At 43.0% G+C, this 25,189-nt stretch overlaps 1 protein-coding gene across 1 annotated transcript; it reads right to left on the bottom strand.

The window, feature by feature from the left end:
• Positions 1–12,551: 12,551 nt before the first annotated feature.
• RTP4 (receptor transporter protein 4) lies at positions 12,552–17,604 on the bottom strand. The gene is made up of 2 exons (XM_033213027.1): positions 17,345–17,604; positions 12,552–14,627 (listed from the first exon to the last, which is right to left on the bottom strand). Exons 1-2 carry the CDS (start codon positions 17,497–17,499, stop codon positions 14,042–14,044), a joined length of 741 nt encoding a protein of 246 aa, XP_033068918.1. The 5' UTR covers positions 17,500–17,604; the 3' UTR covers positions 12,552–14,041.
• Positions 17,605–25,189: the final 7,585 nt, after the last annotated feature.

The raw sequence follows: 25,189 nt of genomic DNA, 5'->3' as shown, positions 1-25,189 counted from the left end.
TGATTCATTCCCATCATGTTATCTTTTGAAAGGTTAATAGCTACCCCTGCACTACCCCATTCCTTATCTACCTGAATTCCATTTCAGGCAAACAAACAAAATGATCATGAAAAAGGCAATCTTAGAGAGACACTGTCAAGGCTGATAGACTCTGGTAATGAAATTATTCCAACCTCTGCCACCCACACAGAGCTGGCAAGAACAAAAGGATGGGTGTTTGTGCAGATGCCTTGTCATAGTGGTAAGCAGCTCAGTGTCACTTGCCTCAGGCCTTCACGTCTCATCCTCAGAGCTCTCCCAGAAGGAAGGACATTAGTATTCACTCTGATGAGGAACCAGGAAATTTGACTTTTCCTAAAACCAAAAAACAAAAAACAAAAAAAAAAACAATGCCAGCTTTGCAAACCCACCTGAGTCTTTCTAGGCTGCATGTGCAGGTTATCATTCCCATTTAGGGGAATAAATTCTTACAGAATCCTTGAATTTAAGCACTGGCAGGACTTTAAATGACATCTATGCCAACCAAGCACATTCAGTATTTAAGTCTTCTTACTCAGTACTCAGCCAAAGTGTCACCTAGCCTCACTTGAACACTTCCAGTGAGAATTCCAACTGAGAACCTGTAGGAAGAACTCAGAGAGGCGAAAAGGAAGTCACAGCACCCTAGAGCTCAGAGACAGCTGAGTATGAGAACCAAGAGAGTGCATGGTGGTGGTAGTGTTAGCAGCGGAAGAGATCTGAGTTACCCCAAGTTACCCCGAGTTACCGGCAGTGTATCTGTCAGAGTCCATAGCAGCTTCAGTCCTTGCCTCCTCAAAAGAAAGAATTTGACTAAGGGGCATAAAGCAGAAAAAGAGACCCAGGCAAGTTCCAGAGAAGGAATGGAAGTTTATTAAAAACATTTTAGAAGGGTAAAGAAAGGAAAGAACCCTTGGAAGAGATCCAAGCGGGCGCCTAAAGGTTAAAGAGAGAAAAAAAAGAAAGCCACCTTTAACCAAGGTTCTAGGACTTGATAAGCTCGCCTCTTTCCCACGATTCTTCTCTTAGGGTGGGCTTTCTGCATACATGGTGCCCTCCTTACCCTTGGGAATTGAGCATGCACAGTGCGTTTAGAGAGTTTACGAGTTTATGAGGCTTTTTTCCCTTTTTCCAGTGGCATGTGGCCCCAGAATGTCGTACTTTACCATTTCGTCTCTTAACATGCACGCCCAAAAAGCTGCTTCTCCCTGGGGCCTACATTCAATTCACATTTTGATGTTAACAGGTGCGGATCATCAGGAAATGGCCTCTCCCTGGCACTGGCTGTCAACTTATCACTTTCAGAGAGGCAATGCAATAATTGCCAAACCGTCACCTGACATTTCTAGGGGGCGGGGGAAGAGCCCTCTCATGCCCCTCTCATGCCTAACTGTCTGTAACAGTAGGGTAGCCAAGGGATCCTGTGGGATGCTGAAAAAAAGAAGGAAAGTATGGAGACCTTGCCTCGGGTTTGGAGAATGTGGGAAGTTTGGGCTTCCTCATGGGGTCAGTGTTGCCATAAGCAGCACTTTAGGGATGGTAGGTGGGCTGGGCTAGCAGGGAGTAAGAGATCTACCTCTTCTCTAAATTTAATTCTTGGACATCTTGGTCTTTCTGGATTGTGTTGCAAGGACAAAAATATTGGGTTCAGCATAATGAGACTTTATCATTATATATCTGCTATGATTTATCAGTGAGACCGTGAACAAGTTTTAAAAAATCATCTGAAATTTAGATATAGGCCAAAGGGATTATTGGGTGATCTTTCAGTGCTGGACTTAACTTTCTATTTACTGGATTATTTTACTTCACTGTAAAGGAAAGCCTCACTTATAAATTTTGTTCAGTAGAGATATAAATAGTCTCTGCCCAATGGAACAAATAGCCCCAAAGTGTACAGTTTATGATCCTGTTAAATGTAAACCAGTCTTTATAGAGCTTATTACCCACCAAGCTATTAAATTGCTTATATAGACCTAGCTTCTGAAATGTTCTTCGGGGTGGTTTTCAATCTTATTGTTTCCCCACTAGCTAATGAGTTCAATAAAACCTTTGACACATGTTCACTATTTGTATGAGGCACACTTTTACCTTTTTGAAGATTCTACTTTAACAGGAAACTCACTTCTGACTCCAAGGATTTGGTTTTCTTATCTTTCAAAAGATGCGTTAGGATTAGAGGGTCTCTAAGAGCCCACTCTGAGGTGTTTGAGCCACTAAGCCACCTGGGTCCCCTCTTCTCCACCATCCCAGGGTCTCCAGGGAAAAGCCCTCTTAACTCCCTGGAGCTGAGAATTAGTGACTGCCGATACTGCTTCCTGCCATGGCCCCCCGCAAAAAAGGTGGTCAAGTCCCATTTGAACACTGCAGACCTTCAGTAACTCTAAGATTCTTTGGAAGTTCTCAGGAGCCAGAATACATTGTTTTTCCCCATTTATTCCCATTCCTCAGCCTCTCCCTCCTCCTAAGCACTCTCTACTTCCCATTACAAACCTGAAAAATTCCTGATTCTACATACCCAGCTTTTAGTTCAGCCCAGAGCCTAAGGCATCACCCCTGAGTACTCACCTCTTTGACATCCTTAAGTGGAAATCAGCTGTGCCTTTTGGCCTGAGCTGAGGCAGCAGGGGTCAAACAGCTACTCCTCTCACTCCTGCAGAAGGGGTGTAAAATCGCTTCCGGCTCTGACGTCTGATGAATCTGTCCTTCCGAACCTCCAGAGGCTTCTCTCTCTCTGCCCTTTTGGCCTGAGGTTACTCAGAGGGCATTATCCTCTAAACTGAAAGTGCCTGAATTCACTGAGGGCAGAGATGTGGTGTGTAGATGGGGCAGAGAACATGAAAGGAGGTTCGGGAAAGGCCAGAGATTACATTGAGCATGCCTGAAAGCCTCTTTTGGCCTTGGGCAACAATTAATGATCAACACATGGAAAAAGCCTTTTCCATTTCAAGGGATGACTGATTTTGTTAACAGCAGTTATTGCTGAGCCTTCCTAAATCAGATCTCTGTGTGCCTGAGAATCAGCTCAGTGTCTACAGTGTTTATGAAATAAACATTTTTCTGTTTCTGATACCAAATTGGCTGCCAGGCCTGACTGCTACTACGCATGGCTTGGTCAGGTGCTGCTAAATTTCTCTTGGTACCTTTTTTCCTTCTAGTGATGTCCCCATCCATTATTTTAGGAGCCAAATTAATTCCCCAGCATGGGGAGGAAGTGATGCTTCCCAGGCTGCCAACCACAGCCTGGGCCCTCATCCCTCCTGTACTATGCAGTTGGATGGAGGGGCAGAGGAGGGGGTGCTGAAGATTAAGCCCAACAAATGCCTGATAAATCACATGATATGTATTGGGCCTTGAGTGGTTGCACAAGGTGCCACAGAGACACACTCCCCAAATGTTTGGATGTGAATATCCTGAAAATATGAAATGAGGTCCGCCATTCCATGATATATATATCTGACACACCGAGAGGGTGTTTTTAAACACCTCCCTCCCGTACACAACAGATACCTTAGGGACCCTCTGCTTCAGTTTAAAGAAAAGTTTCCCCAAAACGTTGTGGGCATTTGTGTCTCTGAGAAGGAAGAAAGCTGAAGCCAACTCCAAACAGGTTTCACACTTGTTTATAAGTCTCGAGCCTCTGGGACACAATTCTCTCCAAGGTTATATCCCCAACAAGAGAAAAGAGTAAAGAGAGATGGATACCTGGCTAGGGCTAGGGAAGGATTTGTCTTCTCACTCCTGGCCACTCTTGGAACTTCTTGAAGTAATCAAATCTTGAGGCTGGGGATTTTTCCACTGGTCGGAGCAATACTTACATACGTATTATTAAAACTCAATAGTGATCACAGCAATTATTTATAATTTAGATCAACAAAATGTTATCTGGGGGAAGTAATTCATCACTGACATTGTTCGGAATTGGTGGGATATAATGGTAATTTTAAAATAGACAACTTTTATTAGTTTTATTATGAATTTAAAATTCTCTATAGTGAATGCCCCCTTCATTGCCTACACCACAGCCCACTGCCCTTCCCTTGGTATCTACCTCCAGCTAATGAACTTGGGTCTTTAATAAATTATGTTAGTCTTGGGCTGCCTTATCCTTTGCAAAGTAAAAACATCTGTACCATCTGCATTTCTACAATTGCGATTTTATTTATTTATTTATTGAGACAGTTGCACCCAGTCTGGAGTGCAATGGCACGATTTCAGCTTATTACAACCTCTGCCTCTGGGCTCAAATCATTCTCCTGACTAACGGGGATTATAGGCACATGCCACCACACTTAGATAATTTTTGTATGTTTAGTAGAAACAGGGTTTCACTCTGTTGCCCAGATCGCTCTCAAACTCTTGAGCTCAAGCGATCCACCCTCCCTGGCCTCCCAAAGTACTGGAATTACTGCCGTTTCTTACTGCTCACGGCCATGATTATATTTAAATTGTGGTTAGAAGAGGAGTTAGGGTAAAGAAGAAAAGAGAAGACTAGGTGATATAAAAAGAAAAAAGGGTTCAAGACCAGCCTGATCAACATGGTAAAACCCCATCTCTACTAAAAATACAAAAAAATTAGCCAGGTGTGGTGGCGCACACCAGTAGTCCCAGCTACTTGGGAGGCTGAGGCAGGAGAATCGCTTGAACCCAAGAGGCGGAGATTGCAGTGAGCCAAGATCGTGCCACTGCTCTGCAGCCTAGGCGACAGAGTGAGACTCCATCTCAAAAAAATACAAAGAAATGAAAAAGGGGAGAGAGGAATATCAGAATAAAGAAAATAAATAGGGAGAATGTAGCCAGAAGTGGGGGCTGCACCTGTACTCCCAGCTGTTCTAGGTGTTGAGGTGGGAGGATTGCTTGGGCCCAGGAGTTCGAGGTCAGCCTGGACAACATCACAAGACCCTATCTTTGTTTTGTTTTTTTTTTAAATAAACAAACAAACAAACAAAAAACAGAGAGAGAGAGAGAGGGAGAATGTGACAGGAAGAGATCTAGGAAATCTAATCAGTCATTATTTTCTTAAAGAGACATTTTATTTTAATTTTTATCAAAGTCGTAAGTGTGCATAGCTTAAGAAAAGTAGAGTCATTCTATAATGCTTATGGCAAAAATATGTCCTTTCTGGCCCATCTCAGCTTCCATTCCCTCTCCTCAGAAGCAATCATTTTCCTCTCTTTTAGTTTTTTCTTCTAATATTCAGCTCCTTGTTTCTGTTTCTTGATTTTTCACTTTTTGATATTAATCACTGATTTCCTCCGGCAAGATGAGCACTTAATTTTCTTTCACCCTCAGGTTCTAATCAGGCACACTTCTCTTACCTTCAAATTCTTTTAAATCACATTTTTTGTTGAACCTATATTCAGTCATAATACTTAATATTACGACTATTTGAGTATCGTTTATAGCTAAGCAGTGTAGAGTACTCTAATTGCTTTTATTTTCTAGTACAAGCTCTTGTTTTATCCCTGAAGTTAATTGCCTTGGTTTTCATTTTTTGTTTCTCTGCTTCCTCTTCCATGTTTCCATTTAACTCATCCTCAAACTCTGTTAGAAATATAAACTTCTCTTTAAACACTCAAATGCACCAGATAACCTCTTGTTTCCTTTTGTTGTTTCCCTTGGGGACATCCCCCCATAACCTTCCATCAAATGGCCCCAATCTAGATGGGTTTTTCTCTCTAGGCTAGCTGCACAGTGAGTGTTCTGGGAGCTTTTTAGTGTCTCACACGTGGTCTTGGACAGAGAGCCAAGGATACTTTGATATTTTAAGAAATCCTCTACCATGAAAGGCAGAGGCCAAAACAAGTAGACAAGGGGTAAGTGAGACAGAAGAGGTAGTCAGTGAAAGAACCAGAAAATGATACACCCGAACAAACAAAGGCATTAATGCCTCAGATATTGAGATGTTAAGTACAACCCCATTATAATTCCAGGTCCTGTATATGTGACCTGTTTCTGTTTGTTTTTATGTTTATCTGTTTCTTATTTTGTTTTCTTTCCAAAGGCTTTTAGGATATCTTTATATCTTATATCAGAAATTTCATAATGGTGTGACTTGGTACAAATTTTTGTCCATTCACTGTGTAGGTGGCCCCTTGGTGAACCCTTTCAATTAGGCAATGACGTCCTTCAGTTCTAGGAAAGTTTTTTAAAGTATTCCTTTCATAATTTCCTTCCCTTCGTTATCTCTGTTTCCTATCTCTCTGGTGCTCCTGTTGTTGGATATTGGGCCTTGTGGACAAATCCACTAGTTTTATCTATTTCCTGTTTTCTATGTATGGGTGAGTAGGTGGGCATTCAGTAAGGATATTTCTTAATTTATACAATTAAAAGGAAAAAATGAATGCCAGGAGACTGAAAGCTGCACGCACACACGCGTGCACACACACACTCACATAAATCAGGGCTCCTTTTCTTGACAGAGAACTGAGCTGATTTTCAGACTTATAACTCACTGACTGAAAAGGCCAGGTCCCTAGGAGAAAGAATGCTGCAGGAACTCCCAGTCCTTGCCCAAAGAGATGTATGACCATGCATTTGGCTAACTAGATGCTGGGGAAGGCAGAATACCCAGACATTTTGAGAACTTTTGGATTCATGGTCTGAATTGGTCCCCAGGCATCTAAAGCAAATAATAGCCCACTGTTAAAGAGGAAGCATGTGGGAACGAGGTAATAGAAGGAGTTCTAGTTCAGGTTAGACTCACCATGGGTATACTGGTTCCATGGACTCACCTAGTGGCCATTTCCCCAGTTCCTGAATTTGTCACTGGAAAGGATACATGTGATCGATGGCAGAACCCCTTGCTGATTCCTTAGTCTGTGGGTTAAGAGCTGCCATAATGAGAAAATCTGAGAACCCTCCTTAAAAATTCAACACAAAACCCTAAAATATTATACCTCAAGGGAAATTAGTGTCATCCTTAAGACCTAAAATATACAGAGATAGTAATCTCCAGAAAATTTTCATTTAATTCATCAGTCTGGCCCCTACAAAAATGAATCAGATCCTGGAGTACGACACTGGACTATCTCAAACAACCAAGTGGAGATCCCAATTGCAACTACTGTGCCAGAAGTGATATTTTTGTTGGACAAATTAACATAGCTTCAGATATATGGCATATGGACACTGATCTGGCATGTGCATTCTTTTTCATCCCTAACAAGGAGGATCAGAAGTAGACTATATTCATTTGGGAGGATAATAGCATACATTTACACTTTTGTCCCAGGGTCGTGTTAACCTTCTCACCCTCTGTCATCATACAATCTGTAAAACCTGATCCATCTGGACATTCTGAAGACGATCACATTGGTCTACGCTATCAGTGAAATCATTGATGAGTCAAAAGTGGCAACTGCATCAGAAGCCTTGGTAAGACACATTCACTCCAAAGAGTGTGAGATAATCTCTATAAAGATTCCCTGCCAAATCAGTAAAACATGTAGGGGCATAGTAATTTGGAGCATGCCAGGAAAACACTTCCAAAATAAAGGTCAAATTATTGCATCTGGACTCTCCCACCACTAAAAGGAAACACAACACCTGATAATCCACCCTGCTCTGACCCATTTACCAAACGACAGAGAAAGCTGACAGCTTTGAATAGGACCCAGAAATGGAAAGGGACCTGCAGCTGGTCCACAATGCAAGGTAAGCATCTTCACCCCATGGGCCATATTATTTGGCAGACCCTACAGACTTAGAGTTATCTGTAGTGGGAATTGATAACATGCATTGTTTATGACAATCTCAGTGGAAAACAAAATACAGTTTATAATACTTGTACTCTGAAGCAAGACCATGCCATCTGCATCAGAGGATTGTATGTCACTCAAAAACAAAAACAAAAACAAACGAACAAACAAATAAAACAACTCCTGCAATCTATGTGGCTGTGGTTGAGTTAGAACTCATGACCATGAGACATGCAAAGATAATGGGGCCAGAGATGCTCATCATGGCTTAGGTTCAAAAAGGCCCATTAAGTCCTAAAACCACTCAAAATCCATCAAAATATGGAAGCAGTGCAGCCAGGCTAGAGAAGGATAAGTCAGGGCTAGAGAACACAAGCGAGCTAGATAAACTGGTGGCCCAGCCCCCACGTCAGCCACCACTGTTGCATTAGTACCTCTCCCTCAGCTCACATCTGGCCATGGAGTGGCTGTGGTGGTATGCAGGTCGGGGGGTTGTCACTTTTAACCAGCCAACAGAGGAGGGAAAAGACCAATCATGGTTAACCAATGGTTTAGTTCAATATGTGGTGAAAGCTGAAAACAGGCTGTGGCTGCATTACACCCTCCATCAGGCGTGGCCTTGAAAGGTAGTAGAGAGAAGAAATCCTCCCAATGGGCAGAGCTTTGATTGGTGCACCTGGTCACCCACTCGATTTGAAAAGCTAAATGGACCAGTAGGCATAAGTATAGACTTATATGCAGTAACAAATGGCCCAGCTGATTGTTCAGAGGCCTGGAAGGAGAAACCTGGGAAGATCAAAGATAATAAAGTTTGGGGAAGAGAAACGTAAACAGATCTTTAAAAGTGAACACAAACTGTAAAGATCTCTGTATTTTATTTTAATGCCCACCAGAAAGCACCCATCATGGAAGAGGCACTAGGCAATTAAGTAGACAGAATGTCTATGCCAGTTGTTGATGGCAGACTGTGTCATCTGCCACTCCAGTACTGGCACTATGTGTACACGAATGGAGTGGCCATGGAGGTAAGAATGGAGGGTGTGCATGGACCCAACAATATGAGTTTCCACTAAGTTTGATATGAATAATCTCACTGCTGAATGTCCAATCTGCCAAGAATACATGAGCCCTCAATGTGGCACCATGCCTTGAGGAATCAAACCAGCTATTTGGTGGCAAATTGGTTACATTATATGCCTTCCATCATGCAGAAGGTAGTGATTTATCTTGACTGCACTCAGCACACACTCCAGATATGGCTTGCATTTCTTGCATGCAGAGCTTTGGCCAGCACAAACCTCCAAAGACTTGTGGAGTATTTGATCTGCAAACCCAGGATGCTTCATGTAATGTACTAAATTGTGCCCCCTCTCCCCCCAAAAAAAGTATGTTGAAGAGCTAAACCTTAGTACCTCAGAATGTGACCTTATTTGAAATTACAGTTATTAAAGATGTAATTAGTTAAAATGAAGTCATATTGGAGTCAGGTGGCCCCTTGATCCAATATTACTGGTATTACTGGTGTCCTTATAAAAAAAGGAGCTTTGAACACAGACATTAACACAGGGAGACTGCCAGTTGAAGATAAAAGCAAGAATCAAGGTGATGCTTCTACAAGCCAAAGAACTCTAAAGATTGCCAATAAACCACCAGAAGCTAAGTGATAGGCATGAAACTGATTCTCTCTTACAGCCCTAGCAAACCAACATAGCACATAATGTCTCATTAGACCAAGGGAGAAAATTTGTAGCAAAAGAATTTCAGAAGGGCAATATGACCATGGAATTTCCTGGTTTTACCAAATACTGCATTTCCCAGAAGTTGCCAGCCTGATAGATTAATGGCAGATCAATGATTTTTAAGATGCAGCTGTGGTGCAATTTAGAGATGCTATTTTGTACAGATGAATCACCATCCACCAGAATGCGGTATACAACCTGAATCAATTACCATCACATGATGCTGTGGTCACAATAAGTAGAATATATGGGTCTGGAAATCAACAAGTAGTTTAGGAGTAACTGTTTACAATGCTTCACGTTAAATCACTTGCCGTTTTCTGTGCTTCCCATTGCCACAACTCAAGGCTCTGCAGGTCAAGAGATCCTAGATGGTGAATGGTTCCACCAATAAACACAGCAAAAGTCCCTTGTCTAGCTATGGCCGATCATTCCTGAGATCCGTTGCCAAGAGTGCAGCAGACCAGAAAAAGAGTTATGTTCCTGAAAGCAAATCAAAACCACAATGATATAGCATCTCACACCAGTCAGAATGGCTATTAAAAAGTCAAAAAATAACAGATGCTGGCAAGGTTGTAGAGAAAAAGAATGCTTTTACACTGTTGATGGGAGTGTAAATTGGTCTAGCCATTGTAGAAGACAGTGTAGTGATTCCTCAAAGACATAAAGACAGAAATACTATTTGACCCAGCGATCGCATTACTGGGTATATATCCAAAGGAATATAAATCATTCTATTATAAAGACACATACACGCATGTGTTCATCACAGCACTATTCACAATTGCAAAGATATGGAATCAACCTAAATGCCCATCAGTGATACACTGGAAAAAGAAAACATGGCACATATACACCATGGAATTCTATGCAACCATAAAAAAAGAATGAGATTACGCCCTTTGCAAGGACATGGATGAATCTAGAGGCGGTTGTCCTTAGCAAACTAATGCAGGAATGAAAACCAAATACCACATGTTCTCACTTGTAAGTGGTACTTAAATGATGAGAACACATGGACACACAGAAGGGAACAACACACAGTGGGGCCTACCAGAGGGCAGAAGGTGGGAGGAGGGAGAGGATCAGGAAAAATAACTCATGGATACTGGGCTTAATACCTGGGTGAGGAAATAATCTGTATAACAAACCCCCATGACACAAATTTACCTATATGACAAACTGCACATAGACCTTTGAGCCTAAAATAAAAGTCGAAACAAAAAAGAGTTATCTTCCTGATCATCAGAGGGAAATTGGACTACTATTAAACAATGGGTGTGGGAAGAATATGTTTAGCACCCAAGTGGTTCACTGGCGCATCTCTTGGCATTTCCCTAAGTTTGATAATATTTAATAGACGGACAAGGGAAGAAGCCACAGACTGAGAAGGACCTGGCGACCCAGGGCTCACAGTCCTCAGGATAAGTGTTTGGATAGCCTTATAGGTTAAGCCACCTAAACCAGCAGAGGTGTTAGGATAAGGAGAATCAAGAACTGGAGGTAGAAAAAAGAGATTATGGGTGTTCAACTGCTGTCCCAAGACCAGATGCAGTGGTAGGGGCTTAGTTTATCCACTAACCTTCCTCTTGTATGTTTCTGCTAGAAAAGAATCCTGGAAGACCTTTCCCCAGATGTAGACTGTTTATACAAAGCAAGTAGATTAGAGTTTTGCAAGATGTGGATTGTAGTGGAGGCTTTGGTGCACCACTCACATCACTTCCTTGAAGACTAAGGTGCTCATTGTCCAAGCTTTTGGGAACATTGCCTATTGGATGTGTGTAGCTGAGACTCTACCACAGATCTGATTCCAGCCAAAGGTAGCTGTCTCACCTAGGGTTATCCCACAGGATGATGTCTAATTCTTGTCTAACGAATATTATACCTTCTCTTATTTTACTGAGGTATAATAGCTTTACTTTTTAAATATTTTTTTGGTTTTCTTATTCTGTAATCATCTCTATTTCTTCACAGTCTTTTTTATTTTAACTTTTTTTCTTCTTTGCCTTTACATTAGGGGATTTTATCAAATATTTGAGAATCCCTTGGCAGTCTGTCCAGTCACATTTAAGGTGCAAATAAGAGACCTTAAAAAGCCACCTGCAAGCTCTGGCAGAGGGGATTAGCATCCGATGGGTTTACTCTGAGGTTATCGGAGTTGACTATTTCATTGGAGAAGCCCCACCCCCTTTCAGTATATGTATTTTCTTTTATCTTGAGCAGATCCGTTTTTCTAGAAAAGGAGTCCTCCATTGTTCTGTGTCTATGAGGGATGGACAGGCAGGCTATAAAACTGGCTCCAAGGGCTGATAGTGGGGTAAGAGGCTCTCATTATTCAATATGTGAACACCCATGATCTTTTTCATTGCTTGTGACTCCTCCTTTCTTAAAGATTTCCCTGAGCCACAGTCCCTGTGAGAAATGTCTTCAGAGAAGCAGCCTCCATTCTTCTCCCTCAGTTGGGTAAAGTGTGGTTACTAGGCTGCTTGGGAGAGGGGAAGGAAACTTGGTATAGTCTTTCAGCCAACACTCCCATTTTTGCCTTCCCAGTGCCCATTTTCAGAGCTACTTCAGCCTACAGTCTGGAGCCTTTTTGGAATTGTGCCACATGAATCACATCTTGGTTTTTCCACACTAAACTTATATTCTGGCTCACCCTACTCTGCTAAGTCAGCTACCTGCCACTAGTCCATCAGTGTTCTATCTTCTAACCATTCTCCTTGCCCTTCTCTATTGATGCCTTTATTTCCTTTTGCTGTCACTCGGTGTGATTTCAAGAGAGATCAGAGGTAAATACATGTGATCAACCCTCCATGTTTTATCCCCACCTATTTTGTAGATGGAGAAACTAAGGCCCCAGAAGGGATTATGACTTGCTGAGGTCATACAGCATTACCAGGCTATGAATAATAGTTTCATGTAGATCCCCAGGCCAATGTACTTTGTGAAAAAAAAACAGAAAGGTATGAAAACAGGAGGAATTCAGGAATTCAACAGTGTGGTTTGGGGAGGGGGTAGGTAAACAGAGAGAGCACTGGTAGGGGGATCATGAAATAAAATGAAGAGATATGGCCAGAAAGAAGGGAGATATTTACTAAGGTCTCTTGGCCTCTTATATTTGTCTTCAAATTCTTTCAAGATATTTACTGTTTATGGGACCCTCTTTCTGTGTTTCCCACTATTCTATTGCAAGACAGACTTCTCACTATTTCTATTCTGTGCTTCATTATTTCCCAGAAATAGACGGTATTTTAAAAATGTGGTTCTACTCAAATTGCCCATATCTTCAAATGCTTGCAATGACACCCCATTGCCTATGGGATAAAGTCCAAATCCCCTTGTTTGTCAATAATTTTGAACTAGGTAGGAAGAGAGGATGACAAGGAAAAGTAGAAGGAAGAGATGGGAGTAACTTGACAAAAGAAAGAAATAAGTGCTGGTGATCAGCAGAGGTTGAAGATAACTCTGAGGTGATGAGCTTGGGTGACTTGGGGGATTTAAAACAGGAAAGTCAGAGGTGTTTTGAGCTTGGCTTTAAACATGACAGCCACACAGAATTGCCTAGCAGACAGATGAAAATAAGGGGTGAAGGATGCATCAGAGGATCTCAGGATTGGCAAGTTCTTTTGTGATTCCCAATCCTGTGCTGAAAGAAGTGAGAATATAATAACTCCAAGGATCATCAAATCAAAGGGAATCTCTTTGAGATGGAGATATTTGAGTAGGGGAAAAAGAAGAACAAGAGGAGACTGGTATTTCTAATGTATAAAGTGCTCTTTTTTCTATTAAACCTGAAGCACACCTAAAACATAATTCCCTGATTCATACTGTAATATTGATAACTATATTCATTTCTTATTGCTTCTCTAATAAATTACCACAAACTTAGTGCATTAAAACAAGACAAGTTTGCGAGCAAGCAGTTCTGAAGGCCAGATTCCAAAATCAGTGTCACTGGGCTAAAGCCACTTGTAGGCAGGGCTGGTTCCTTCTGCAGACTCCAGGGGAGAATTTGTGTCTTTGTCCTTTTGGGTTTCTAAAGGCTGCCTGTACTCTTTTGCCTGTGACCTCTTCCTCCAGCTTCAAAGCACTTCAACCGCTTGTTCCATTGACAGATCTTTTTCTGATTTTGAGCTTGTTGCCTCCCTGTTATAAAATCCTGGTTCTTATCCACCTGGACAATATGAAATAATCTACCTATTTCAAGGTCCTTAATTACATCTGCAAAGTCCATTCTGCCATGGAAAGTAACATGTTTATAGGTTCTGGGGATTAAGATGTGCATATGTTGGGAGAGACCATTATTCAGCCTACCACACTTTCTGAGCTATGTTGATATCACTGAATGACTTAGGGAATGAATGATTGAAGACTTTTTAGCAGTTCGACCATATTTGTTACTAAATTTATTATGTGTTTGGTCATGTTTTACACTGTTTTCAGAGGATAACTAGGAAACCAGTGTTTATTCTACAAACTTGATCCTGCTTGGTCTCAAAGCGAATTCTCAGTTATATTAAAATGGCAGCCAGTTCATTGATTACCATGGAATTAAAACAAGAGAAGGTGGCAAGCCTATTTTCATCATTCTGATGTAAAGCATTTGACTATAATAAATACAAGCAGCAAAATAAAGACACAGATGGTCAATGGATCTGGGTCTCGACTGGGCCCTAATTCCTCATACCCTCTCCCCTCAGCCTCTTTTGTCTCAGCTGACGGGTTCTTGCCTTGGTTTGGGATGTATACAGCACCAATTCCAGGTGACGAATTCCCAGTCTTTAGGTGGGAGAGTAGGGATTTGGATGGCTTTGTCATGTGGCTTTTTAAACCCTGTCCACAGATGCCCAGAGTGCATGCCTCACAATTGGCTGTGTCATGGGATCCTTCCAGGGACACTTCCAGGATTACTGGCATTTCTGGAGACTTCCTCGTGTCATTTCCATAGTATTTCTTCAGTATATGCTGCACCAGGTTGCTCAGAATCCTCATGGTGCTATCCGAGGAGAACTCAGGCATCTCATATTGGGACCAGGAGCACTTCTGGCACCTTTGGCCAAAGAGCCTCATGCGCACCTGGCCCTGAGATGTCCAGTGCTCCCAGGACGTGTGGCACAGAATCTGCACCTGGGCAGAAGCCCAGCTTCGCTGGCAGGAAGAACACCGGAACCTGCAATCAGAAGGAAGATGCCCATTATGCCTTCATCTGGTTGTTAACCTGAGGGAAAATGGTCCTAGCCCCTGTTTCTAAGACCCTTTCCATTTGAAAAAATTCATGTGATTTAAATTGTCCCAGTCATTGATAAACAGGAACAAGAAGGATTATGTTTCAGATAATACTGAGTATTCACCCATATGTTACACCTCTTTGGTAGTAAAACATCTCCAGATGCCTCTGAGGGAAAATCGTATCTGCCATCTTCCAGAGAAACTTGTTCCTAATTTTGGTCATAGAAAGCTTTGGTAAAGTATCTATTTTGAGGCATACACTATAATTGGTGTTTTACAATTTTATCTCATTTCATCTGTGAAGTAAACACTATTAAATCCAATATCCAGATAAGGAAACTGAGTCATGAAAAGGCTACACAAGCTGCTTAAGGACACACAGGGTAAATGTTAGAGGCATGTTGCTAATCCCAGGCCATCTGAAATTAATCTTGTTCGCCTGCTGTAACATGTTGCCTCTGATGAGTAGTGTAGCTAATCTCTCACACCTGGAGAAAGAGACCGCCTCCCTCACACCTAGGTTGAAGATCCAAGCCCACAGTTTACATCAGGAAGACCTTGGGCAAAGTTCTTCCCTTCTATAGCCCTCATTGCTTGAATCCATAGAAAAAAATTCCAGGGTTATACTAGCAGCATCAAACGAGATGATGTATGTGAAAACACTTTGTAAACTACAAAATGGTTTTCAAAAGCTGATTGATATTTTCCAAAAGTACACCGGTGGGTTGCTTTTCCAATCTCAAAATGACAATCAAATCAATTCATCCCAACAGGAGAAACACTTTCTTCCTGTTTGGAGGAGTGCCAAAACGTTGTAAGACATCATGAGTCCCTCACAAAGCTTTGGCTGGTGTGGAAAGAAACATTTACACAGTTCCCTGGATTAGAAGGCAGAGTAAAATGACTGCTATATGGGCTCTGACAAGTGACTTGAAAACTGTTCTGGAGAGGTTTGGGAGGCTTTATTTAAACAACAGATTCTGCAGCTAAAAACGAGCATATACTGTATTTGATACAATATACAATAATACATACATTATTTATAAATTTATTATTCTGAAATACAAGTAAATATGTATATATAATTATATATCATTTGTGTATACATACACATATATATTTTATCTTATCCCATTATCTTACGGGAATGTATAAGAAGGAATACTTACTCTGCCTAGGAGAACCAGAGAATGCTTTTAGGAGGAGGAGGCACTAGAGTAGGCCTTGAAGGATAAGCAGGGAGGGGTGAGGGGAGGGTCTGCTGAACAAGTAGAACTCCATGAACAAGGGTGTGGAAGTCTGAAAATGCATCGCATGGCTAAGAGTCCATAAGGAATGGAGAAGGCCATGCCTGAGGCAGGATGGGGCAGGCAGGTAAGCTGCGTAATAGGTCAGATGAAAACTAGACTGAAGGTCCTGTGTGTCATTTAAAAATAAATTTGATTGTCCAGGTCAGCAATTCTCACCCTCCTAACATGGGCAAGGAAACTGGTTCCTGCAATCTGGAGGCTTGCTGGGGGTTAAAGAGGGAAGTGCTGAGTAAGGGAGGAGTATTACTTGGTTACTCCATGAACTGGGTTTTAGATTTTGTTTTGTTTTTTCTAAGACCACCAGAGCGGGCGCAAAGGAACCAGCGACTAGGCAAGGGTAGGAGCAAAACTGCAAGTTTATTTTGGTCACCTAGCTTCAGGGGAAGAAGGTGGGTAAGGAGAGGTCTGTTGGCCTCCGGCAAATGAGGCCCACAGAGTTCCCCCTGCTGCTCTCGGACGGAGTTCCGACAGTCCCGAGGGCAGTGGGGAAGCTGGGAAGTCCGCGCGTGGCACTCGTCCAGAGCGGCTTTTCTGGGAGTGGGAGGGCGATAGGCGGGCCACGGGCGTGTCCGGGGGCGTTCCACAGGTGCGACCAGGTAAATCTTGGTCTCTTCAGATTGACGTCACCTGGCACATGCCCAGTTGGTCAGCACCTTCCCGGGCGCCGGCTGCATTTTCGCACGCGCGGGAAAAGCTGTGGGGGGGAGATGAAGAACCCAGAAGTGCACCATCTTGCCTCCGTTCATCCAAACATTCAGAAAGTGGCAGTTGGTCTCTTAGCCCAGCCTGTTGGTAACACCCACCGTCCTGTGGCCTATCTATCCAAACAGATTTAGTCTTTGCAACATCAATCTCTCCTATTATCACCAGGCCTTCAGTAAAGCAATGTTCAGAGTAATTGCTTGATCTTAGCCAATTCTTAGGATATTAAAAAAAAAAAAAAAATGACTCTGTCCCAGGCTTGTACTGAGCAGGGCCAAGGCCTGGAGAGCTGCTGGAGCTGGGGGAAGTTGGTCAGGACTGCTGCGGAGACTGCAAAAGACTCTGGAACAAATGAGGTGGCAAGAAAATAGAAGGGCAGATTTATGGAACAGGGGGCCTTCTCCAGGGTTTTCCAGAAATATTTATGGAGGGAAACCTAGTAAAAGAAGAAACTTCCTGCAGTTAAACAAAGTGGAGGTTTGGAGTCATCTTATCATTTAGACCCTCTTTAGTACTATGACCACAATAGGATGGAGACACTGGTGATATTTACTGCTTCAACAAGCTCTCAGAGGAATAAATCATGCTAAGCTGAGCCTGAGCCTCTGTTCTCAGAAGGGCTATAGCCTGGGAAACCCACACTCACCAGCCAAATGCTCTCTGTTGGTATTGCTTCCACCCGTGAGCCAGGCAGTCTTGCTGAAGGTTTCCATCCAACTTCAGCATCCATTTGGCCCAGGGTTTTGCCTCTTGGATTAGTTCTTGAAATGTCTGCTCCCAAGTCCGGATATCTACAACCATTTTTTCCCTCTGAAGCTCAGAGAGTACCTTTCAGGTTTGCTCGTTTCTCAGGAAGAGACAAACAGTTTCAGTTTCGGTGTTCAGTTTCTGTTTCTGTGTGTGGACATGAACTGTTTTTTCTTTAACCTTCATTTTAGACTGTCTGGGGACACGGAACAAGTCTTTGTTCTGAAGACAGAGCGCAGTAGAACTTTGTTAGCTAACAGGCCTTGCTGAGAGAGAGAGCTCTGTTCTAGAATCTAGGGTCACATATAAATTCGCTTTTATTTTATTTCTCTCATTTTTTTTAATAGGCAAAGCACTATTTTGGCACTGGGATAAAAGAGTATCCTGTAGCTAAGAAACGGTTCCTACCCCCACAGATGCTCACACCCTGGTGGAGGAGACAGGGCGGTTAGGAGCAGAAAAAGGGAGCATGTGTTTCATGCTCATCTCATGCACCTGATGAATCCTCACCAGTCCCCTGAGGTTGGATTATTCTTGGAATTTTGCAGGTTAGCTGCACAGAGAGCTGGGGTACTTTGTTCAAAGACCCTCAGTTAATGAGCAGTAAGAAGTGAGACTTGAACCCGGGTCTGTGTGACTCCAAATCTGCCACGTTTCCACCCACCTCACTCCCTGAAGAGAAGCTGAGAATGGCATTTCAGGTTCCAGGCTGGCACACTGGAGCCAGTGTCAGAGGAACCCAAGGGAGATTTCCTGGGTCCTGAGGCAAGAGGTCAGCTGCAGGAAGCGATTATCAAACTCTGCCCTTCACTCTGTAAATGATCTGGAAGGGCAAATACACACAGGTGTGGGGGCCATCTTTCAGTGGTAGGATACAGAGAGTTCCCCTTTTGGGGTGAGGGATTGAGACCAGGTGACCTTTAAAGACACTTGTAAGTCTAAAATGTGGAGATTCCAGAGAGTAAGCTTTGTCCTCCTGGGGCTTAAACCCAAATGGAGGAGACAGGACAAGCAGGATGCTTAGGTCTTTAGAAGCCCCGCTACGTCTTCTGTGTCTGAGACAGGATCAGCCTCAGTCTTCCTGGGTTTTCTAGGCTTCCATGTGCCCTGTTAGGGATTCAGAAGCACCTTCTCTCTTTCCTTCCCTTCCTGGATACCTATGTCTATACACATGATATAGGAAGCTCTAGGAACTTGGAATTGGATCCACAGGATATTAGAATTGGGAAAACCCTTAGAAATCAACTTATTCCTTTTCCCTTTAGCTTTTATACATGAGAAAACTGAGGCTGGGCATGGTGGCTCACGTCTGTAATCTCAGCACTTCAGGAGGCTGAGGCGGGTGGATCACTTGAGGTCAGGAGTTTGAGACCAGCCTTACCAACATGATGAAACCCCGTTTCTACTAAAAAAAAAAAAAAAAAAAAAAAACCAAAATTAGCCAGGCATGGTGGCGCATGCCTGTAATCCCAGCTACTTGGGAGGCTGAGGCAGGAGAATTGCTTGAACCCAGGAGGCAGAGGTTGCAGTGAGCTGAGGTCATGCCATTGCGCTCCAGCCTGAGTGACAAGAGCATAACTCTGTCTCAAAAAAAGAAAAGAAAAGAAAACTGAGACCCAGAGGAATAAGATCTCCTGCCTAAGGTCACACAGCAAATTAGTGCCAATACAGGGCCTCGCTCCGGGATCTGCTCTCTTGCTCTGCTTATGCGTAAATCATTTCTCTACCCTTTCTCTTCACTTTCCTCTGGGTTCAGGATCCCAAGTCCACGCTACATATTCTGTATCTTCAGAATGTGTCTTCAGAGAGTCCCCTTACCCCTGACATCTCAAATGCTCTGATTTTCCCAAAGGGACACTTGACCAGTCCATTGCACACCCTCATGATTTCCTCTCGTTCGTGTGTGCCCTTTGATATACCCAACTGTTCAGGTCAGTCTGGTCCTTTGCTTAGGGGGTCGGCAGGAAGATTAAGGGTAATGTGTGTGTTTTTTTTTTTTTTTTTTTGAGACGGAGTCTCGCTCTGTCGCCCAGGCTGGAGTGCAATGGCCGGATCTCAGCTCACTGCAAGCTCCGCCCCCCGGGTTTACACCACTCTCCTGCCTCAGCCTCCCAAGTAGCTGGGACTACAGGTGCCCGCCACCTTGCCCGGCTAGTTTTTTTGTATTTTTTAGTAGAGACGGGGTTTCACTGTGGTAGCCAGGATGGTCTCGATCTCCTGACCTCGTGATCCGCCCGTCTCGGCCTCCCAAAGTGCTGGGATTACAGGCTTGAGCCACCGCGCCCGGCCAGGGTAATGTGTGTTGAAGAAACACACTCAAAGTGCTTTTTCTATTCTGTCACCCAATAATAACACAAAAGATTTCTAACCTAATATGTGGGGGGTTTCCTCACCAACAAGCAGTCACTTAATTCTGCAGAGGACACCAACGAGATGACCTCTTATTCAATTCATTTCTAATATTATCTATCCCAACCCAGCATGAGATCCCATGGGTGGAGGGCCCAGTCCACAAGACTGTTCCCCTACAACTTCAGACTGGGGCTTCCGGTCAGTTGAAAATCCCACATTATTTTACCTGTACTTCTGACTAACTGGTTATACATTAGGATTCCCTCCTTAAGTTCGATTAATTTGCTGGAGTGGCTCATGGAACTCAGAAAAACACTTAACTTATGTGTGCCAGTTTATTATAAAAGCATTAAAGGGGATACAGAGGAAGAGATGCAAAGGGAAAGGTATGGAAACGGGCACAGAGCTTCCATGCCCACCCTGGGCACCCAATCCTCTAGGGGCCTCCTTGTGTTTGGCTATCCTGAAGCTGTCTGAATGCTGTCTTTTTGGAGCTTTTATGGAGACCTCATTACACAGGAGTGATTGATGAAACTATGACCATTGGTGATCAACTTTGCCTTCAGCCTTAGAGATTAGGGGATGGGACTGAAAGTCCCAACACTCTAATTCTGCCTGGAGCTTTCTGGTGACCAGCTCTCATCCCGAAGGGACCTGGGAGCTGCCAGCCACCTGTCATTTCATTAGCATACAGAAAGATCTCTTCAGAGATTCTAAGGATTTTAAGAGTTGTATGCCAGGAAATGGAGTCAATGATCAAATATGTATTTTACAATATCACTTTGAGATTTGAGGGCTGGATGAAGCCCACTACCTACCTTCCTCATCACCAAGAAGGAACAGAAAAAGAAAGAGAAGGAACAGAAGACAAGACACGCACTTCTGCAACCCTACAATGCACTTAAGCCAGTTGGTGGGCTGTTTGTTTGTTTGTTTTCACCAAGGTATTGTAACTCCAGAATAATAGAATTGTGGGACTTGGTCATTGAAAGAGACCTTAGATATCTTGTGACAGCCCCTCCAATTTCACTGAGACCCAGTGAAGAAAATGACTTATCCAAGGAATGCAGTGTGATAGCTGCAACCTTCGAGCTTTCAATTGTTGAAGCCTTATCCCAGATTGGTTAAAGAACTGCTGAGAGACAGCTGGGGAAAAAAAAAAAAAAAAATCCCCAAAGGGGAAAAAAACAAACAAACAAACAAAAACTGATGAATTCTGAAGAAGGGTGGCATAGCAAAATTTAGATTCCTAACAGTTCGGAGCTGAAATGAATTTACAAGATCTTCTAATCCTGGGATGGCAAGCAATGTCTCTCCCCTTTTCTTGTCTAAGACAGACATTGCCAATCAATCTTTTCACCTTTCCCTCGGGGTCTGGGTGTAACTGAAGAATTTCCCTCATCACAGCGTTCTAGGCAGTCCCTAGAAACTGACTAGTATATGAAACATTTTTGCCATTTCTGCAATGGTCCAATAAATTACAGAAACTGAAGTCAAGATAGATGTGGGTTAATCAAGGCTTAAGTTCCGTTTTTGTAACCTTAGGCATGCACCCATTTTTGGAATATCACATGACCCATCACAAATAGGGCTAGCACAAAACTTAACGCATGGAAATACGTTCTTCTTGGGGACATTTTAGGCTTGGGAAGAAAGGAGGCTAGACAAGAGTGATGAGAATTGGCGGATATCGAACTGAAAGAGGAGATGAAAGTCTATGGTACTTGGTTGGCAAGACCGGCTCTTCCCCCAGGATACTCGTCCAACCTCTGTCTTGGTGGCCAACTGCTCTGTAAAAGGCGAAACAAGAAGTAAAATGAAGTGTCACACCCAGAGCCAACTGCTGCTCAGGCCTAGGGGCTAAGCCTGCTAAGAACACCATTCAGGACAGCAAAGATTCAATTAAAGATAAAGTCTGAGAAATAGCAAGAAGAAATGTATAAAATCAAAATAACTAAAATAAAAACTTACAAGTTTCCAAAGGGGCCGTTTGTTTCACAGCTGCTGTGAAAATCTGCTTGGCCTCAGGCCTTTTACTGCTCAGTTCCAAGGCTGTGGTGAACGTAGGTACCCTACATATGCAGAGTTTTTTTTTTTTTTTTTTTGAGACGGAGTCTTGCTCTGTCGCCCAGGCTGGAGTGCAGTGGCCAGATCTCAGCTCACTACAAGCTCCGCCTCCCGGGTTTACGCCATTCTCCTGCCTCAGCCTCCGGAGTAGCTGGGACTACAGGGGCCCGCCACCTCGCCCGGCTAGTTTTTTGTATTTTTAGTAGAGACGGGGTTTCACCGTGTTAGCCAGGATGGTCTCGATCTCCTGACCTCGTGATCCGCCCATCTCGGCCTCCCAAAGTGCTGGGATTACAGGCTTGAGCCACCGCGCCCGGCCTTTTTTTTTTTTTTTTTTTTTTTTCATATGCAGAGTTTTTAATCACCCCCATACCAGGCCAATGTCAGAAAACAAGCAGGCCAAAGCTGTACTCTGTAAATGAACTTTTCTCCTGTCCCTGATTCACTTTACCCATCTCTCACTCCTGCCCTCAGGGATCACTTTTCAGATTAACTACTAGCAACAAGTTCTTGCCTCAGGCTCTGCTTTTAAAAGAATTTCAACCAAGACAGAGAGCAACTTATTTTCTTTTTCTTCTTCTTCTTTCATGTGTAAAAAAGTCCACTTCCAGTCTGACTTGTAAGAAGCTTGGAAGTCATCACCCCCATCCTCATAACAAGAGAAAAGCTGAACAAACTGAAAATCAACAACTCTTCTTAAGTCCAACAGAGAATTGAAGTCATAGGGCAAACCGCTACCCTGAAAACTGGAGCGATAGATGGGCAGATACAGGGAGTCACAGCTTATCAGAGTCAAAGTCCAGAACGGAAGTTCACAGCCAGAACTAGTACTGGTAGGGTAAGAACACTTTAAACTGAAATTGGCAATTGCTGGAAGCTCAGTGACAACAAGCTTGAGAATTAAATAACTGGGGGGCAGGGGCTCGGTTTTAGGAGAACCCTCACCTTTCGTGAATTTTGCCTCCAGGAGCCCCACCAGGTTGTCACTATGAAGATAGAGAAAAATCTTCTTATGCTTTCATCATGTGAGGAGAAAAATAACCATTTTTGTTAACACTCAGAAATCTCTGTTCTCCCTAACAGTCTGCCCTCAAGGGAAACGATTTCACCAGAGTAACACACGAATTTACCAATGCCTAATCAACCTGAGAGAAAGGAAATGTGAGCAATAGGAACTGCCCCCACTTGTTTCGTGTGTGACCTCCTTTCTGCATGGCAATGAGGACGCAGCCCTCCACGCTTGCAGGGTCAGGAAAAGAGAGTCTGGCACAAGCTCAAGGAGGCAGGGCTGCCTGCGTGCTTTTTTCTAGGAGAGGAACCAAGTCCCACACAGTTCAGACTAATTCTCTACTCAGCTAATAATATCTGGGAGAGGAATAAAGAATTCAATCAACCATCAAAGTTTCTAAACATATTACAATAATAATTAAACCACCAAGCCGTGGAAGAGATTTTAAAGGTTCCCTAAGTTCCATTTATTACTTGCTGGCTTTGTAATAGTTAACACCTAAGTTATAAGTAAAAACTTGGATACTATTCCCAGAGTTAGTCAATGGAAAAAGCAATGAACTTAAAATTATAAGACAAGGTTATCAATTCCACTTCCAATACTTACTGAGTTACTTAATCTCTGTTAACCTTAATGTCCTCGGCTGTAAAATGGAAATAATACTCAAACCATTAGATTTAATGATATATATACTAATATGACATAGATATGGGCTGTAATAAAAAAAGAATTATTTCAAAAAAGAAAGACTGTGAAGAGACCTAAGGTAATAGGACTTAAATGGAATACAACATTTGAACTCATTATTTAATGAATGAGAAAGAGATAAGTGCTCACATATGGAAAGGAAAGAGATATTTAGAACAAGAACCTAGAAAGTGTCTGTGTCTGTGTGTTCGGGAGAAGAAAAGCAAAAGATAAAATGAATAACTAAGATTTGGAGCACTTTATCTCCTCGAATGCACCTTTATACCCGTATCTATATGGTTCCTACAATAACCCAATGGTTTATGTCCTTTGTCAAGAATGTTTCTGAATGGACGCATCTAATGGAGCTTTGTAAAATATAGATATCCAGGTCCACCTCTGGAAATTGATTCCACAGGTATGGGGTGGGACTTGTATTATTTAAAAACTCCAGGCCGGGCGCGGTGGCTCAAGCCTGTAATCCCAGCACTTTGGGAGGCCGAGACAGGCGGATCACGAGGTCAGGAGATCGAGACCATCCTGGCTACCACAGTGAAACCCCGTCTCTACTAAAAAATACAAAAAAACTAGCCGGGCGAGGTGGCGGGCGCCTGTAGTCCCAGCTACTCGGGAGGCTGAGGCAGGAGAATGGCGTAAACCTGGGAGGCGGAGCTTGTAGTGAGCTGAGATCTGGCCACTGCACTCCAGCCTGGGCGACAGAGCGAGACTCCGTCTCAAAAAAAAAAAAAAAAAAAAAAAAAAACTCCAATAATGATACTTAAATACTCCAGGATAAAAATCACTATAAATAGAAAATATAAAGCTTGGGAAATTTGAGTTACTTGTCAAGATCTCACTGTACGAGTAGCAGAGGTACGATGTGAAACAAGGTGCTTTAACTGCCACTTGTGTGCTTTCTTCCATAGTGAAAATCTGGAAGGCAGGGTCAGCCTCTGAGTCTATTCATTATGACTGAGTTGACTTGGCACTGGAAAGCAGCTTGCTGTCTGATGGATGGAGTCCAGGAGACAGCCACAGGCATAATGTATGAATTTAATTAACAGCAGAGGACATCGAAAGCAAGGGAGGAGAGCTATGAGAAACAGAGACAGATCATTTGGGACTATTACAATGCAAAGCTGAGGCGAGGCCACACAGTCTGCCAATGATAATGCCAATATGTAGTAACTTGACTTTTTACCTCTGCAGACTCAGTCTGGGCATGAGAATGCAGCGCGGGCCTCGGTGAGACCCCTGTAGCCCCTCTTGATGGCAATGAGAATTTTACGACTGTGCAAAGAGCAGCCCAGAGCCCAGGAAATGAGAAGGAAACAAAAAAGCCCACCCAGGAGTGGTTTGATGAGTGCATTAAAGGACTCCTGATTTTCACCTCCACGCAGACGTTTTGCAAGGATTCAGACTCCTTCCCCCCAGGACAGTTCACAGGATTCACAGTGTGATATTTTCAGAATTTGACCTAAAGTCTTCCACTGAAGTTATTGATTTCTCCTGAGTTCCTTCTGAGGGGTCATTTTCACAGCCTGTTTTGTGTACCTCTCTGTGGGGCACTCTGGTTCGCAGTCACAGGATCGCGGATTAGGTTTCTCATTGTTGGGGCAAAGCGGTCGA

Source organism: Trachypithecus francoisi, unplaced genomic scaffold (genome assembly GCF_009764315.1).
Source record: "Trachypithecus francoisi isolate TF-2019V2 unplaced genomic scaffold, Tfra_2.0 Lachesis_group0, whole genome shotgun sequence".
Taxonomy (NCBI): Eukaryota; Metazoa; Chordata; class Mammalia; order Primates; family Cercopithecidae; genus Trachypithecus; species Trachypithecus francoisi.
This window is presented reverse-complemented; position numbering and strand designations above follow the sequence as displayed.

Excerpts from the sequence above, each read along its gene's own strand:
- RTP4 (XM_033213027.1), bottom strand. The coding sequence starts at position 17,499 with ATGGTTGTAGATATCCGGACTTGGGAGCAGACATTTCAAGAACTAATC. Across the intron at positions 14,628-17,344 it reads CAACAGAGAGCATTTGGCTG|GTTCCGGTGTTCTTCCTGCC; the intron begins GTGAGTGTGGGT and ends TTCTGATTGCAG.